Here is a 17972-nt window from a genome sequence, read left to right as displayed (position 1 = left end):
GGGTGTCGGCAAGAAGAGAGGGGCAAGGGGATTTATTTCCAAATCCCAATATTTGATTTTGGGAAGAAATAAGGAGATATGGGGCTTAGAAAATTTCGGCCAAGGGAGCTTTGAATGTTTGAATTAATTCCAAAGGGGGAGATTAGGTTTTAGGAAATAAGTCCAAGAAAATATAGAGGTGGGGGGCCGGCGGCTTGATAGCTAAGGGAGGGAATTTAGGAAGCTTTCAATGCTTCCTTATATTAAGGGATTAAATTAAGGATGAAATATGTCATCCTAATTTAATTTAAACTAAATAAGCAAGGATTTGGAAACTTTCCTAAAATAGCCTTCTTAAATTAGGAAAGTATTCAAATTCAAATAATTTTGAATTTTTAATTTAAACTTTCCTAACTTAGGAGTGATTGCTTATGCAAAGTATTCAAGGGGGAGTGGAATTTGTGGAGGGAAGATGGGGAGGTGAGATAGGGTAGGCGGCTATATGGGTTGTAGGGAGTTGTCGGTGGAGGGATGGTGGGGATGAAGGTGGTCGGCGGCTTGGGGTGAGGTGGGGTTAGGTGATGAAGAGAAAGAAAATAGATAACGAAGAAAACCATGAACCCAGTCGTCTCCAAGGTTGGTGGGTGATCCAAATTCCCTCTCATAGGAATTCATCTCTCAAACATTCTCAAGAACTCACAAAGAAATATAGCAAGGGAAAAATTTTATCAATCATTAATTCATTCATTAAAACTCCAAAGAGAAACATAGGGGCTATAAATAGCCTCGTACAAATGACTCAAAATAAAAAGACAACAATGCCCCTAGGGCTTACATACGACCTTCCTTAAGAAAAGGGTAAAACGGGAAAAACAAATACAACATAAATAATAAAAGATAAATAACATAATCAAAAAATAAATACATGAAATATCTCAAAAATACATAGACTCGATCGTGGCAGTAGATCGGCAGCTACGCCTCTGATATACTTTCCATGCTCTGATGTCCCCATCATATTGTGATTATGGAAAGTCATAAGAATACGAGTATATTCATTGCAACTTGAACTTATACTTGTGTATGGGCACATCAATTGGAAAATGATAAAGAATTGACTGCATTTCAAGAAAATACAAATTTTTAATACAAAACGATTATGTATCATTCTACAACTTATTTCACAGTCAAACACATTTGTCACTCAATAAAAAAATAAATGACATAATTGTTGTAAAAGGATCATTTGATCTTAGTAGTGAACTATGTGGACTATTTTATAAGGGTAGGATCACATGCACATTAATCTTTCAATTCAGCACTCTATACAGTAGCATTACGAATTCTTATTACACCCATCATTATTTCATGTCTTTTTAAACTTGATTTTAAACATTACTAATCACAATATCTAATGTTGCTAAAAGAATGCTTCATAGTACGCTTAAAAAAAAGTGAAACGATGCACTACTCTGACCGTGTGCATCACTTGCCAGTGAAGCGCAAGTTCAAAAGAAAGTAGGCATGCCATGCCATTTTGTTGCATCTTTTTATAGTGTTGTGCACTAAGCTCCTGCTAAGAGCAAATCCGGAATTAGATTTTATAGGTTTGTCAACAACTACCACAATAACTAGGCATTATTATTTGCTTTTCCTCGTTATTTCTCATACTGATAAGATCTTTGCTCATTGGTTCTCCATTCCCTACCACTATAGCTAGTCGTTTCTTAGTGTTCTTCATTTTAGGCTAACTACCCCACCAATTCTTATATGTTTTTAACTATTTCTTATTGTTGGCACTAATAGTGTCTCCCTTGGAAGCTTCTTACAAAGAATGATTCTCTTCACCTCATCTTCACACACACTCTCTTCACATTATCTCTGTCTCTCAGTCTCTAGTTAGTCACTCAATCTCATGAGTATATTCTTAATTTTACTTATATTTTTGAATCACTTCATTATTTATGTATTTTATTCTTTTTTGGCTTCCTAATAGCTAGAAATGTCTACTATTGAATGTGCCATTATATTTGTTGAAAATTTGCTTCCTGAAGGGTTTAAGTTTGGTTGATCAAATAACTATAATATTTACATAATATATTTATATATGAAAAACAACTCATTAACGCGTTACTTAATAACGTGTTGCTTCAATTTAAGCTTTGTGCATTGAAGCAAAAGACAAACATTATGCGTCGCATAGCGCTTAATGTAAAACCCAAAATTTTCAGGTATGAAATTTAAAAATTATTTTAAATTTATCTCAAAATTTATTCTAAAAAGTTTAATGTGAAATTACTATTGAATTAGTATTAATAGTTGAATTACTGTTTAGTAATTATGGTCAATTATTTTAAGAAAGAAGCTCAATTAAATTAAATATCTAATTAATTCCTAATTAGATGCTTCCATAGGGATATGAGAGCAGTTATTTGTGTGGGCCTCTCATCTATTCCCTATTATGTTCGAACGTCACACAAGCCAACAGAGGAAAAGAGCGGGTGAGGGACTGTTGAAGAGTTCGGCACAGTGCTCTACAAAGAGTTTTGGCACAGTGCACTGCTGCGGGTTTCGGCACAGTGTTTTTGGACACTGTAGACAAGAGCAGTACAGTGAATTGCTGGAGGGAGCCGCACCGTTGTGAAGAGGTGTTTGGCACATTGCTGTGAAGGAATTTCAGCATAGTGCGGTGCAGTAAGGATAGGTCTAGTGCAGGAAATAAAAGGAAGAATGTTAAATGCAAATAGAAGATCAGAGAATAATACAGATTTGAGTAAGTAAACTTGTAATTAATTTTAGCAAGATTAGCAAGGAATTATTTGGGTGTATTACTAAGATCAATTGATTACTACAGTAGTAATTGAGAGTGGAATCAGTGAAGAAATTCCAGTTAAAGAGAATAATTGAGAATTGAAGGAAAAGAAAGAAGCTAAGCATTTTGGTATATTCATAGTTGTCTTTTAAATTTCTAAAAGGCAATAAAAACTTCTAAAGCAAGTACATCAATTGTATGTAGGAATTACCTGGTACATGCAGAAGGGAGATTTTGAGGTAATATATAATATTCAAAAAAAGTTGACGTTATGAAAAATTAATTGAGCAATAGATTGTGGAATTTATGGAATGTAAAAGAGATGAATGCAGATTACTTACAATTGAACAAGGGTATAAGGTAGAGGATTTGAGGAGTCAGCTCTTCAAGAATGTAAGTAATGCAAATTTTAATTCAAGAGTATATGCTATTGATGAGGACATCGATCCAAGGTTCAAACATGTGTATCGCTGGAAGCATCGCAGATCGATGGCCACGATTCAGAGCTTATATTTCTAGTTGTTTATGCATTTTATTTTTATGTCTTCCTATTGTACCCTTATGTTGAGTTGAGTCATGTTGGGGCCCTGAGGGAAATTTAGTCTTTATTTCTTCTTGTATGCTTGAGATTAGTATTAATTGATTATTAATTATAATTAGTTAATTAATTCTGAGTAATTATTTATAGCTAATTATTTTAAATTATAATTAATTAGTATTAATTAATTATAATTAATTAATCAATTATCTATAATTAATTAGTATTAATTAATTATAATTAATTAATCAATTATCTATAATTAATTACTATTAATTATAATTAATCATCATTAATTATAATTAATTATGGTTATTTGTGGTTAATAATTATTAATGGTAAATAGAAAAAGAAACCCTCCTCTTACCTCGATCCACATGCCAACAACCCCGCGAAGGTATGTATTCTCTAAAACTTAGATTCTCGCCTTCGGAGTTCGCGGCACACCGGAAAACCGCCTATACACGCCTTTACTGCGCGTGGTGGGATGGGACCCCAGTGCGACGCCTACGGCGAGGCGGGTAATCACCTAAAAGCCACATTTCAAAGTTTGTGACGCACCAGAAAATCGCCTATACATGACTTTGTTGCGTGTGGTGGGATGGGACCCTGGTGCGACGCCTAAGGCGAAACGGAGTTATTCATAAGTACCCTCAAGCGAGGGGAAAGCAAACTGTCTTTTTAAACAGGTATCGTCAAAGACCCCATACACGCCTTTATTGCGCGTGGTGGGAATAAATATCATGGCCGCGGTGTCCTCATCCGAGGACACCTATCATACATGCCTTCATTGCGTATGTTGGGAAGGCATAGTTTCTCGTAGTTTTTCCCTAAACGGGGGAGACGCCATGAGGCTGCCGAACTTTTGGGTGAACACGAGATCGTACCTGGACTTGATTTAACTCAAAAGAACAACAGTAGACTCGGACTTGTTAACTTTGATACAATAAAATCCAAATGAATTCAACCTCAAATGAACCCAAATCTAATTGAAATGAACATGATCTTGGACATTTGAACTCAAGCAAATACTTGAGTTGGACTATATGGAACTTTGATTTGAACTTGAGCTTGAATAATAAAACAAAGGATTATGCTTGGACTTGAACTCAACAAGACTACAAGGATTTGAATATGAACTTGGACTTGCAAAATTGACTACAAAGGACTTGATTTGAATATCAAATAGACATAACTTGGACTTGGACTTGAACAAGAAATTGAACATCGAATGAATAGCATGAAACATAATAAAGATTATAACTTGCCAATCAATATCATTAAACATGCAAGCAAGGACCAATGTGCAATGAATATGCTAACTTGATATATATGTGATGCATACGATGTATTGTTCATAATCCAAGGCAATAAAGCATAATGAATACGGGCCTTTTCATACATACCAAAATCATCCGCTTGCAAGTTAACATGCTAAATTCTTGAAAATATAAATCACTCATAAGTGGTAATGAGATCTCATGCAAGTAGGTGATTTGGGGTAATTGCAATGACTATCAAGTGACATGATGAATAATCAATAGCATGCTACAACATCCCTACAAGTGGATTCGATCAATTAGCAAATAAAGGCTACCACCCCCCTACAAATGTTGAAGGTTAATATGCATTGAAAATGAAAGGCATGTTATGAATATGATGATGTCTTACACTTAACATCATATAGCTTGCAAATGAACACAACTATCTATTAGCCAAAGTGTATAGAGAGAATATACAATGAATGCAATCCATCTGGAAGTCAACATCAGTGCGCAGATGGGTACATTAACTCTTTTGCAAATAACAAAGCCATAAGCAAATATGCACATTACAGCATAAGATGAATGCAAGTATCATGCAAATGACAACAAAGAGTATACAATGCACGTTACACATGTTACTTGCAAGTAAGAATAAAGATCTACAATACATACAAGCTCTCTACAAAGATAGATGTACGTGCCACATGCCACTTATGGGTAGATGCAGAAAGACTTCAGTAAATGCAATATCCTGAACTCAATTTCAATCTGTAAAGGAATACATCTACCTGCCTACTTGTAGCAGTGGCGGATGTACTACATGAGCCAAATATCACAACAAAGTGCATGAAGAATACGACAGATACAAGCTCCCACGAGTTTCTCTTGGAGCCCCACTACGAATATTACATATTATCTATGAATAAATGCCAAAGGACTACAATAAATGAAAGCTCTTACGAGTCATTTTGGGAAACTCGTTGTACAGTATATTATCTGCAAGCAAATATGAAAGAACTACAATGAATACAAGCATCGACAAACACAAAGCAGAAGATTCATTTGTGCACTATGATCCACCTACAAAAAGCAACATGTAGTGCACGATAGTCTACCTGTACAAAGCAGCAAATAACTTAATCTATAAGCTGCTACAACAAGCCACCGGATCCGCAACATCTATGCAAGCAGACAGAAGGCGTTTACAAATATTTCAAAGTACCCCCGCACATGCACTATAATATGTATGCACATAGGTACACTAATGGGGTAAATATAATCACGACCGTCACTAAATCTGAACCTAATCCTCCTAAGCATGTAAGTAGGAGTCGATAAGGTTCAGCAAATAACCATAAAATGCACCCAAACACCCGTATGGGCCTCGATGAGCATGTTATTGGTACACATGTGACGTCTAGGAATGCTTCGCGGGTCAATAAGTGAATTCAAGTTCGAATCCGATCCTTCTATGCGGATCAATAGGAGTCGACAGGGTTCGAACCATCAAATAAATATACTGTGGTGATGACCGATACATTTATCTTAATAAATCCATATTAGGCCTTCAAGGCCTACAATCAAGAAAATTCACTTATAAAAGCATAAAGCCTATGAAACTCGATCCTCTGTTGGTAGCCAGACAGAGTCGATAAGGTTCAATCTAGAAATGAAACTAAACCCAAACACCTCGATGATGGCCGTGTTAAATGAAGATCTCAGCTAGATGGGTAATTCCAAATATTTCAAATTTCGTCCAAATACCCACAAAAATCCAAAAATCTAAAAAATCCCAAGATTAGAATATTTAAAATTAAAATAATCCATTAAACTACTTAAAGAAAAATTCATCCACGTTCCGCAACAGTTTGCAGGGGTGGACAAGTTGAATAATGTTACCTTTAAGAGGGCCCCCTCTTATTACAGACTCTCCCTTATTTATAAAGGAGGCACCATATGTCATGTCAAAGGGAGATTAGACATATTGAATATCTAGATCTAAAAGTGAGTTCTGATAGTTGGCAGCAAGAGAGAGTTCCTCTTCCTCCCTCTAGAATACTTTGTTCTTATTAAATGAAATAGAGTTTTAGGCGTTAAACAAGGTAGATTACTCCCATTTCTTAAAACCATGCACTCTGTCGCATGGGCAGAACTTCTTTTTGTGGTTTTGGATTAGTTACCTAACATTTTCCTTTAAGCACTTTTATTGAAAGCAGGATGATTACAACAACAACAACATCAAGCCTTTATCCCACTACATGGGGTCGGCTACATGAATCCTTTTTCTCCATTGTGTCCTATTAAAAGTAAAATTCTCATTTAAATCTAATAAAGAAAGATCATTCCTAATATTTTTTAACCAAGTCTTTTTGGTCTGCCCTCTACCTTTCGTAACATAAGTCAAATCTAATACCTCTACCTCTACTTTCCTAACCAGGTCATCGGAAGGGCCAGTTTATGACCAAACATCTAAGGCGACTCTCTCTAATCTTATCTTCTACTGGAGCTACTTCAACCTTTCACGTATATGCTCATTTCCTATCCTATCTCTAAGAGTAAAGCCACTCATTCACCTGAGCATCCTCATCTCTGCCATACTTAACTTAGTATTATGCTTCTCTTTTAATGGCAAACATTCGGCACCATAAAGCATTGCAGGCCTCACCACCATTTTATAGATTTTCCCTAAAGTTTGGGGGTACTTTTCTATCACACAACAAGCCCGATTGCATTCCTCCACTTCAACCATCCAACATGAATATGCTAACATAATATCTCATCTATTTCACCATCACTCTGAACAATAGATTCAAGATATCTAAAATGTGTGCTCTTATTAATGACTTGATCGTCCAAAGTCACAATCCCCTCACTAGATCTATTACTACTAAAATTACACTCCATATATTCCATTTTAGATCTACTCAAGCGAAAACCTTTAAACAATGCTACTGTCAAGTTCCAAGTCCTGGATAAGAAAAGTAGAGGGTTGCATTAGGTAGTCGACAGCTAGCGTAAAACTTGTCGAATAATAAAGACATGAATCCTTTAAACAGGATGATTAAGTGTAAAAAAATTATATACATAGTTTAAATTACATGACATTTTTCTAGAGTCTATTTTCTTTGTTCTTAAGTCTATTATATTTATAATCGCAAGACATTTTGTTTGACAAGTGAGGGTAAGCAGTAGAAACTAAGTAATCAAAATATCAAGGATGTAAGAGGCGTATTTTTGGGAAAACAATTTACACCCCCTTCATCTCCCAAATGATCCTTTTTTTTTAATTCTTGATCATAAAAGTAAGTTCTCTTTTTTTTTCTTTTTTTTTTCATTGATGGTTGCATGCATTTAGGTGTTATATATCGGGACTTGCAATGAAGAATATAAGAAACCCAATATGCCTACAGATAAAATAATAGAAGGTATATACCTTCTTTTTTTTTCATTGATGGTTGCATGCATTTAGGTGTTATATATCGGGACTTGCAATAAAGAATATAAGAAACCCAATATGCCTACAGATAAAATAATAGAAGGTATATATATACCTGGTGGTTTTGCTTGCTCGACGCTCAGGCAATTTGACAACGTTTCAACATGTACACTATGCTAATGTGTTGCAAAAATAATTTATTATTAGAATATTTTGTAAATAATAAATGGAATAAACATAATCAATTCGTTACTGTCTATACCTTGTGTTCCTTACTTGAAACTTCAGACTGGTCATTAGAGTGCGAGGTATTAATATTTGCTTCAGATATGGACAATTCACTATCTTGTTGCATACTTTGGCAAATTCCTTCAGATTTTGCAGAAGAAAAAGCAACATGCTCTTCCTCTTTTGCCTGACATTAAACAAACATGTTAGTACAAAAGACAATTTAGACATCTTACATTGAATGCTTTATGGTGCAGAATGTTGGCCATTAAAAGTGAAGCATAATATTAAGTGTTGCAGTGATGAGGATGCTTAGGTGGATGAGTGGCTCTACTCTTAGAGACAAGATATGAAATGAGCATATATGTGAAAAGCTTGGAGTAGCTCCAGTGTAGTCGCCTTAGATGACTTGGTCACATTAAACGGGCGGCCTTCCGATGACCCGGTTAGGAAAGTAGATGTATTAGATTTTACTTATATTAAGAAAGGTAGATATAAACCGAAAAAGACTTGGTTAGAAAATATTAGAAATGACCTTTAATGAAACATAAGGTTAAAGAGTTTGAACAGCCAAATCATCAAGTACCAACCCCTCATTCCAATAAGATTACTTCGAGAACTTCAACCTCCATCAGATCCAAGGATAGACCTCAGGATGGATTTCATCATTCAACTACCACCCATTTGTTGAAAAACTGATGTCATGGTCCTTGTTGATGGCCTCACTAGGTAATTAGGTATGCACAATTTTTCAACTTAGCACACTATTTTGTAACAACAATGAAGATAACAATTTCATATAATATGTTTGCAAACATATAAAATGAGCATATCCGTGAAAAGGTTGTAGCAGCTCCAGTGATAGATAAGATTAGATAGAGTCACCTTAGATGGTTTGGTCATGAAAACGGCAGCCTTCTGATGACCCTTTTGGGAGAGTAGATGTATTAGATTTGGCCTATGTTAAGAAAGGTGGAAGTAAACCTAAAAAGACTTGGTTAGAAAATATTAGATATTAACTTTTCTTTATTAAATTTAAATGAGAATTTGACTCTTAACATAATACAACGAAGAAAAAAGATTCATGTAGCCGACCCGTAGTGGAATAAAGGCTTGATGTTATTGTTGTTGTTGTATGTTTGCAAACACCATGGAATCCCCAAAAAAAATCTACTAGATCAAGACAAGGGATTCATGAATAGATTTTGGAACTAATCTTTAGGACACTTGGTACAAAACTATGTTATTGCATTGCTCACCATCCAGAAACCAACAAACAAATAGAATTCATCAAATGAAGGATCAAACAATAGTTATGATGTTATGTTATGGATAACCCTGCTTGGTGGACACAATTTCTATCATGGGATGAATATTCATACATCAAATCCTAAGATTAGTGATTAGAATGTCTCTGTTTCAAGCATTTACAATAAGTTCCTGCAAACCCTCTATTGTTATACTTTAAGTCTTTGATGGAAATTGGGTGATGTGGGTGTTGCCTTGGGTTGTTAGTTCTTCCACACGAAGCTTCTCTGTTCGTAGTAGGAAAGAATAGTGGAATGCAATCAAAATATGAAAGGTCGGTCCTATGGAGAGGATACAGAAAAATCTCAGTAAAACCATTCTCTTGAATGCTTATCTCCTTCTTCCTTTCTCAAATTTCCATGGAGATGGGTTAACCTTGAATGTGCCTCAATCTATAGCAATACATATCTTCTAATCCCTGTTCCTTTATCAACTTAGCTTACCAACCAACAAATTGAGAAAATTTTGATCAATCAATAAACTACCCAACTATAATTCTCAGTGTGTTGATATTAGAAACGTTTGTTAAACTGTATAACTACGTAAACCAAATCCTTATGAAAGCCAGGACATCAGAATTTGTCTAAATTGGAAAACTATGTGATTTTTCAGCATCAATACTATCCGTCCTTACCGACCATTGTGTAATTTCTACTTTTTGAGCACGAATGTTTATATTAAAAATCAAAATTTTAAAAACACGGGCACAATCTAAACATTAACTCAGCAAGGCTTGTGCGCACACACCTCTGAGCATTGACATTTTGAGATCCGGGACATCAATCTATCATTCTCCCGCTGTAATTCCTAGTATAGAGAAATTGCTAGGTGATTGAAAATTTATGAAAGTTTAGGGATCTTCGGATCCGGGACGCAATCGAGAGTTAGGGTTTAAGGAGCCACCTCGAGACGCATCATCAGAGAGTTCAATTGGTAACGTAGTTCAGCAAGAAGATTCTTCTCGGTTGATGATACCTCCACCGGACAGTACAAGGTACCCTGGCTGCGGCCGCAGTCGCATCCTATATTCGTCGTCATCGCCGTTTCCCCGCCTCTGGAGCAACGAAACCCTAATGGACTACGGAGTGCGTGTTACCGCCTTAACGGTACAACTAGAATATATGTATCCTATGCACGGCCGGCGACACTTTGGAAATTTGACTTATATTACTACTATAGTACTATCATACCTCAAATTGCAAATTTATCTTCTTCGCATGAAAAATATGCCCAAAGTTTTTTTTTTCTTATTGAAATATCTTTCTTTTGATCTCATATTATTTATTTAAGATCTATCAAGAATAATACTAATTTAAATTAGAGCTGCAAATAAATAATCCGACATGAGCTGACATGAATAGGATTTGAAAATTTTAGGCTCAGATTGACCTGATTACTATTTGAGTTTGGCTCATATTGATCATAATAACTCAAATTCAACTTGAATTTAGGTTAATTACTATTGGATTTAGATATTACGAAGTGCAACACATTGTTAAAATAGACATGCATATCAACATATTAAACGGGTCATGCTTTGGTTAATTTGACTGTGTTGATCCCAAAAAATTATGTTATCCATATTAGTTGTATTTCAGAAAATATTCTAACCTATAAATTAAATGGGTTGGATTTGGATCAAAATCCCATCAACATGAATTAGCATCTCTAACTTAAACAATATTAGCATCATATTTGACAAATTTTTTAACATTATTTGAACCATGTTCGAACAATGTTCAAACATAGTTCTAACCTCATTCGAACCTTATTTGAACAGGGTTTGAATGAGGTTATAACAAGGCTTACAAAAAATATATATAATAAAGTATATTCCAACAACTTTAACATGTGAAAGTTTAACAAAAAGCTATCAAAACAACTATGATACATCATATTATAAGATAAATATTGCTGCAACTTGAGCTCACAAGTTTATATTTTTTATGATAACAAATATTATAGCTCACATCATGTTGTCTACTTGTATTTGTAATATATTTTTGTTTGTGTGTATACCAATTTTTCAAGAACATCATGCACCATCAAATGAAGATTCAATGCTCAGATTGGATAGAATAGGTTATGTTGTAATGATTTTTGTAATATTTAAAGAGGTGTTTTTTTTTTCATTTCTTGAGTCAAGTCCTATAAGAGAGTATGCTTGCTTGGTGATCATGCGCACACACACTCAGGGTGAGTGAGATTGAGTCAAAACCAAAAGTTCAAATTTTGAACTAATCGTACTATACAATTTATATCACACTGTAGGATCATCTCATCTGACTAATCATACTGGATGATTTAGATCATCCATGATGATCAGTTATGATCATGAAAAATAGCTGCCAATTATAATTTAGTCAATATTTTGAATTTTATTTTTTGTTCTAATCGTCCAAGATGATGTATATCGTATTGGACGATCTTTAACAATCATGTCTAAAATGATTATGTGATTAGGAGACTAATTATAATTAATTTGTTCAATCTGATCGTTCAGAACGATCAGTGAAGATCGTATTGGATGACCCATAAGGTACATGGGACGAATTGATCTTCCTAGAAGAAATATCATAATTTTTCTTCTAATCATCCAGGACGATCCTCAATATCATACTGGACGATCTATATAAATTTGAACTGATCGATCACACTGGACTATTCGGATATCATACAGAACTATCAGGTCAAATTTTATACATTGTACTGAATGATCCTTCTATCATATAGGATAATATTTGATGCAAGAATTGAGTTTTTAGGATTTTCTGAAGCCCTCTATTTAAGTACATCGTACTCGATGATCCTGTGATGATACTGGACGATCTTTGATAGCATAATTGAATTTCTAGGATTATTTAAAGCCCTCTATTTAAGCTTTCTCAAGGCACTTAGTAAGTGTCTTTGGAAGCATTGTGTCTTCGTTCTTTTGAAAAAAAAAAAACTTGAAGAGAGAATTTGAAAGTGAGAGAGAAAATGATGGATTTTGAGAGGGAAAAGATCCTTGGAGGGGGTTTCAAGGGAGTGTGGAGGGGATTTCACATGGTTGCTCCAGCAAGCTTGCACCTTAGTACTATTAGATTCAAGATTCGTCTTGAGGGAAGTTTTGAGAAGAAGAATATCTCTTTCGTGTCAAAGGACCCGGTTTCTCCGTCACATCAAGAAAGGTGAAAGTGATTTTGTAAGGGCTTCTCCGCCTAACTATGGGGGATAAAGGAGAGTAACTAAAGGTTTAGTGTAATAATCAGAAGGTGCCTCTGATGAGTGGACATAGGTCATGTTGGACCGAACCACTATAAATTTGGTGTGTTTTTTTTTATTTTATTTCTTTCCTTTTATTATTTTCACATTCATTTTTCTTGCAATTAACTACATGGGTGAAAACTTTGATTTATCTTTTTATTGTGAATGTAATTCACTTCCGCATCAAGTTATAAAAGGATTTTTCTTTTGATATAATTTTTTTTTCAATATCAAATTCACCCCCTCTTGGTTAGCCTCGTGACTAGTTCTCTAAGGTTTCACAACCCTCATGAACTTTCAAATATAGCATAATATAATATAATATATCAAAAAGCTATAACAACAGCTATAACACATCATATTATAAGATATATATAATATAATGCAAATTAGCACCTATGTCACATTATAATGACAGGCATTACAACATTGCATAGCCAAGCAATGGCTTTACTTTAAGAATTACATTAAATCAAAGTAGTTACAAATATTCTTATAACAACAAGAAGAGTATAATAAAAATATTAAGGCGATGACCACTTAGCCCTAAAAGTTACTTAGTTAAGACCTCTCACTTAATATTAGCTTTAAGTATATTGCACAGCATCATTCTATCCCTTTAAAGGTTTTTCTATTTTTATTTTGACTGCCACTCTTCGACTTTACCAATGAGGGTAACATAATAACTCATTTTATTTCATTTGAAACATCTCTTCATTTTCTAATGGATATAGATTTTTAGTATATCCAACTAACTATCCTTTATGCATATAAAGTTTTTAACATAAGCTATAACAACTAACTTTTTTGTCCCAAGCTACAACTAATTCATACTTGCATTAGAGACACGTAACATTAAATTTAATGTATGTGCATGCACTCTCTCACAAATCAATGTTACAATTAAGATCACTATAAATGGCATGCACGCCAAACTGTTAGTATTTATAAAGCCGGCGGTTACTTCTGGCAAAAAATATGCCAGAAATTACCTGTGGAAATACCGTCAGCTTACTTAAGCCCAACGTAATATTACCGACGAAAATTCAGCTAGAAAATGTTCCGGTGGAAAATCCGTAGGAAATACCATCAGAAAGAGCCTTATTTCCCTTTTCACGAGCATGCTCTTCTCATTTCACTCATCCTTTCTCTAGCTCCGTCAGCCGGTTCTGTCGCTGACGCTTGCCTACGTCGCCGAACACCGCCTCTAATGCCGACGTTTACTTATTAAATGGAGATACGATGAAATGTATTGAATTTTTGATGGAAACTTACCACCATAAATTCTGAGGGATAATCTGTCGGACACAGACCAGTGGGTAACTACGGCTAATAATCTGCCAAAATTTCTGTTGGTAAGTTTCCGCATAAAATTATGGCGAATATTTTCAGCGGTAAGTTTCCTCTGGAAATTCTAACGGATAAATCGCCGGTGTTAATGACTAAAAAGAGTTATCTGACACGCATTTTTACCTTCGAGTGAAGTTACAGCATAAAAGTAGTTTATCGACAGAATTATGTGATTTCAGGCGGATTGGGTCCACCAGTAAAGCGTGATTTTCCTGTAGTGAACCTACTTGAAATAAGATTTATTGTGAAGCTGAAGATCAATAATTATCTTTGAATTTTTTTTTTGATGTAACATAATTATATAAGATGATAACTTCTAAATGGATGTTTTGAGAGAATGTACAACACATAAATGATCATTTGCTCACAACACTGCCAAGCCTATGGGACAAATCAATGTCATAGTTTATATTCACATCTAATATGGTTATCATTGGATTCAAATCAGAATAAAATCTAACGAATATCTCTTTATTATATGTCTGATGTGCTACGATTGAGGTTGTTAGTGATATTTCAATCTAATAAACAATGTGCAAAATGCAATATGATTCTAGGATATTTATCTCAAACATATTTGAGTTTGTTAACTTCTTAGCTAGCAAGATCTATGAGCACTTCTTTAAAGTGCAATGGATAAATCCATACTTATTTACCTAATATTTTCATGTTTAAGCAAATGTTATTTTTCATCGTAAATACATATGACATTTTATTTTACTCTTTTTTACTCTCAAAAAATTGTAGATAAACTCAAGCATGAGACCACTATATCAATGATCATTGAATTGGGTGTACTTTTAAGCATTGTCCCTTATAAGATAAGAGTTATATTTTTATTCTCTATATCTTGGATTGTAGCCTTTGGCCCCAAGGTACATTAAGAAAAAGAATACCTTACCCATTCACTCTTTTAAGGCTTGTCCAAAATGGGACCCTTATCTATGACATGTTTGTCCATAACATGTTTGTCCATAACATAACCTAATTATGCATATGATATGTCCACATTACTACCTACATTAGCAAAAGGCGGTGACAAACTAGTCATACACTATTCATATTTGCACAAAAATTCAGAGTTGAAATCATTTTGTGTGTAATAAACACATGGGAGATCGAGGTTGGATAAATATGACTATATCTTTCAAGAGAAAAAAGCAAGATTACAATATGTTAGTAGCTTGGTCATTGAAATTAAAATTATAGAATATGCCCCATAAAAAGTGGTCCATCACCTTTAGTTTCAAACAAAATTGGTTCCTATCGATTTATATCATTTTGCATACAACATCTATATCATCTTCAATAAGTGTTTTCTTCATTCACCTCATACTTGAAACTTATATATTATATATACACATACTTATATAAATTGTGTGTGTGTGTGTCTATATATATAACATACATGCACAAACAATCAAGCTCCCTTCGAGACAACTTTTTTTTTTTTTTTTGGTAATTAGCGTGTTATATAAATAAGCTTATAAAGAATAATCAAACAAAACTAATAATCAAACGAAAATGATAAAAAATAAACAATGAGCTTTTATAACAACACTAATTATATGTAAGGCATTTATAATTGAGACATCTTTAAAGGTGGTAGTTATGTTGGAGAGATATGCTTGCGTATCATAACTATTTTTTTTGTTTATTAACTTATAAATATATAAGTTTAACAAATATATTACTGACAAGCAAAATTTTTTTGTTAGGATGAGTATCAAAATAGTTGAATTTATTTTAAGATAAATGCAATATAAAATTTAATATATTGTATTATTCTTAAAATAATTTTATTTATTTTAAATTTCATCTTAATCAAAATCACATAAAATTAATCATATATAAAAAAAAAATTCTTATACAGACAAGCGCACAGCCTAAGTTGTTGTGGCACACTTTTATTGACTAAGATTTGTTTGTATGATTCCAAAGATTGTTAATATTTTTTTTTTTAATTTGATTTAAAAATGCTATACTTTTTTCGATAAATATGGTTGAAGGCCGATAAAGATCTCACACTGTCACACATAACATGGCACAAATAGTTTCTTCAAATCTTTAAACCAAAGATGTCAACAATAAGTTACAAATCATGTGTCTAATAATTCATTCATGTGGCTTCAATTGCCTGTAAGCATATGTTATAGCTTTAGCATGTTGCATCAAAACACATCTCAATCCCTTCAATAAAGCATCATTGAATACCTAAAGTCCTTCTGTGCCGGATGGAAGAGTAAGAATTGGAGCGGAAGTTAAATAACCATTTAGATTATGAAAGCTAGCCTCACACTAAAATTTTTAGATGAAAGTTACTGACTTCTGAGTCAGTCTTCTCAGAGGTGTAGAAATTCGAGGAAATCATTTCACAAACTTCTTACACTAACCAGCCATGCCTAAGAATCCTTCAACAAACTTCTTAGGCCAGGAAAATGACCCAAAACAGAGTGAGGCTGGTTGATATTAGGATTTTTAGGCTTAATTTTTGTTTTATGTATTTTTCGTTTTATTCTTTTGTGACTAGAATTATTTAATGATAAATTGACATTGTTGATTGAACTCCTACTTATTGTACATAAATTTTAGGAAATAAATTTATAACTCTAAATGAATGTATATTATTTATAATTATTTTTGCTAGACATTTTTATTCTAGTGAATTACTAGAGGTGATGGGGGCAACCTTATCATAATTGCGCTTTCAAATAGGTTAAAGAGAATATCCTTAATAATGCAGAAAATACAAAGAGAAGATGGGGGCAACCTTATCTTAAATAAAAAATGAGCTAAAAAACCTTCAAGAGTTTCATTAATGCATATATGTAATCGTTTAAATTTTACATGCAAGCTTTAGGCTTTGTTTGAGACAACTTAATTAGTGTCATTTCCATTTGAAACGTGAAAAATAATTTTGGTTGTTGTTTGCATGCATAACTTTTGTAAAACTGTGTTTTTCAAATCTCCATTATCTTACTGATTCTCTAAGTTTTTTTAATTTTTACTTATCCGTTAGAAAAAGACAGTTTTGAAACAACAGTTTATCGCCAAAATTTTATAGAAGTTCTGCTACCAAACGAGGCCGTAATCCTTCCAATAAAGATGCTAGGAACCTTTTTTTGCTCCGTAATCCTTCCAATAAATTTATAGAACATTCAAAAGCCTTACATATGTTCAATTTTGTACAGAGTATGCTATCTTTTTTGACAAATTGAAACCCAGCCAGTTTGTCCTTAACCAAAATATGAAGGAAGTCAGCCTGATTAGGATAAAATAGCACCAAGCTGAATAAGATGGTCATTGTTGAGCAAGGTTGAAGAAGGAAACTTGCTGATTTTCAAGATCTCTAATGGTGGAGGTGATATGATCAGTTGAAGAGACCTATTTTTTTCTGCTTTAACAATAGCTTTCAGTTTTTATATCTTGGAGTAGAGAGAGCATATTGGGTCTCCAATGATGTTGCAGATGAAAGCAGTATGAAGAGCTTGTTAAAAATGAAGAACTTTGGTCCAATAATTTGTGTAAGAATTTATGATTATTTTTATAGGCATGTGTCTAATAATTCATTCATGTGGCTTCAATTGCCTGTAAGCATATGTTATAGCTTTATCATGTTGCATCAAAACACATCCCAATCCCTTCAATAAAGCATCATTGAATACCTAAAGTCCTTCTGTGCCGGATGGAAGAGTAAGAATTGGAGCGGAAGTTAAATAACCCTTTAGATTATGAAAGCTAACCTCACACTCAAATTTTTAGATGAAAGTTACTGACTTCTGAGTCAGTCTTCTCAGAGGTGTAGAAATT

The 17972-nt window shown here is 33.8% G+C and overlaps 1 protein-coding gene across 8 annotated transcripts in view; it reads right to left on the bottom strand.

The window, feature by feature from the left end:
• LOC110112386 (tRNA pseudouridine(38/39) synthase) overlaps window positions 1–10722 on the bottom strand; it is a 69424-nt gene extending 58702 nt beyond the window's left edge. For 4 of the 8 annotated variants that reach the window (XM_028699264.1, XM_028699263.1, XM_020844590.2 and 1 more), the window contains exons 1-4: window positions 10470–10720; window positions 10314–10373; window positions 8293–8445; window positions 8146–8206 (exon numbers count right to left, since the gene is read on the bottom strand). In XM_028699264.1, the coding sequence (XP_028555097.1) occupies window positions 8146–8206; window positions 8293–8445; window positions 10314–10373; window positions 10470–10604 (409 nt within the window). In that variant the 5' untranslated portion in view covers window positions 10605–10720. Of the gene's footprint in view, window positions 1–8145; window positions 8207–8292; window positions 8446–10313; window positions 10391–10469 lie in introns of those variants that run through there. The other 4 variants (XM_028699265.1, XM_028699266.1, XM_028699267.1 and 1 more) reach the window with 3 other exon arrangements.
• Window positions 10723–17972: the final 7250 nt, after the last annotated feature.

This window comes from Dendrobium catenatum, unplaced genomic scaffold (assembly GCF_001605985.2).
Source record: "Dendrobium catenatum unplaced genomic scaffold, ASM160598v2 fragScaff_scaffold_1226, whole genome shotgun sequence".
Lineage (NCBI taxonomy): Eukaryota > Viridiplantae > Streptophyta > Magnoliopsida > Asparagales > Orchidaceae > Dendrobium > Dendrobium catenatum.
The sequence above is the reverse complement of the archived record's forward strand: the minus strand, read 5'-3'. Positions and strand labels throughout refer to the sequence as shown.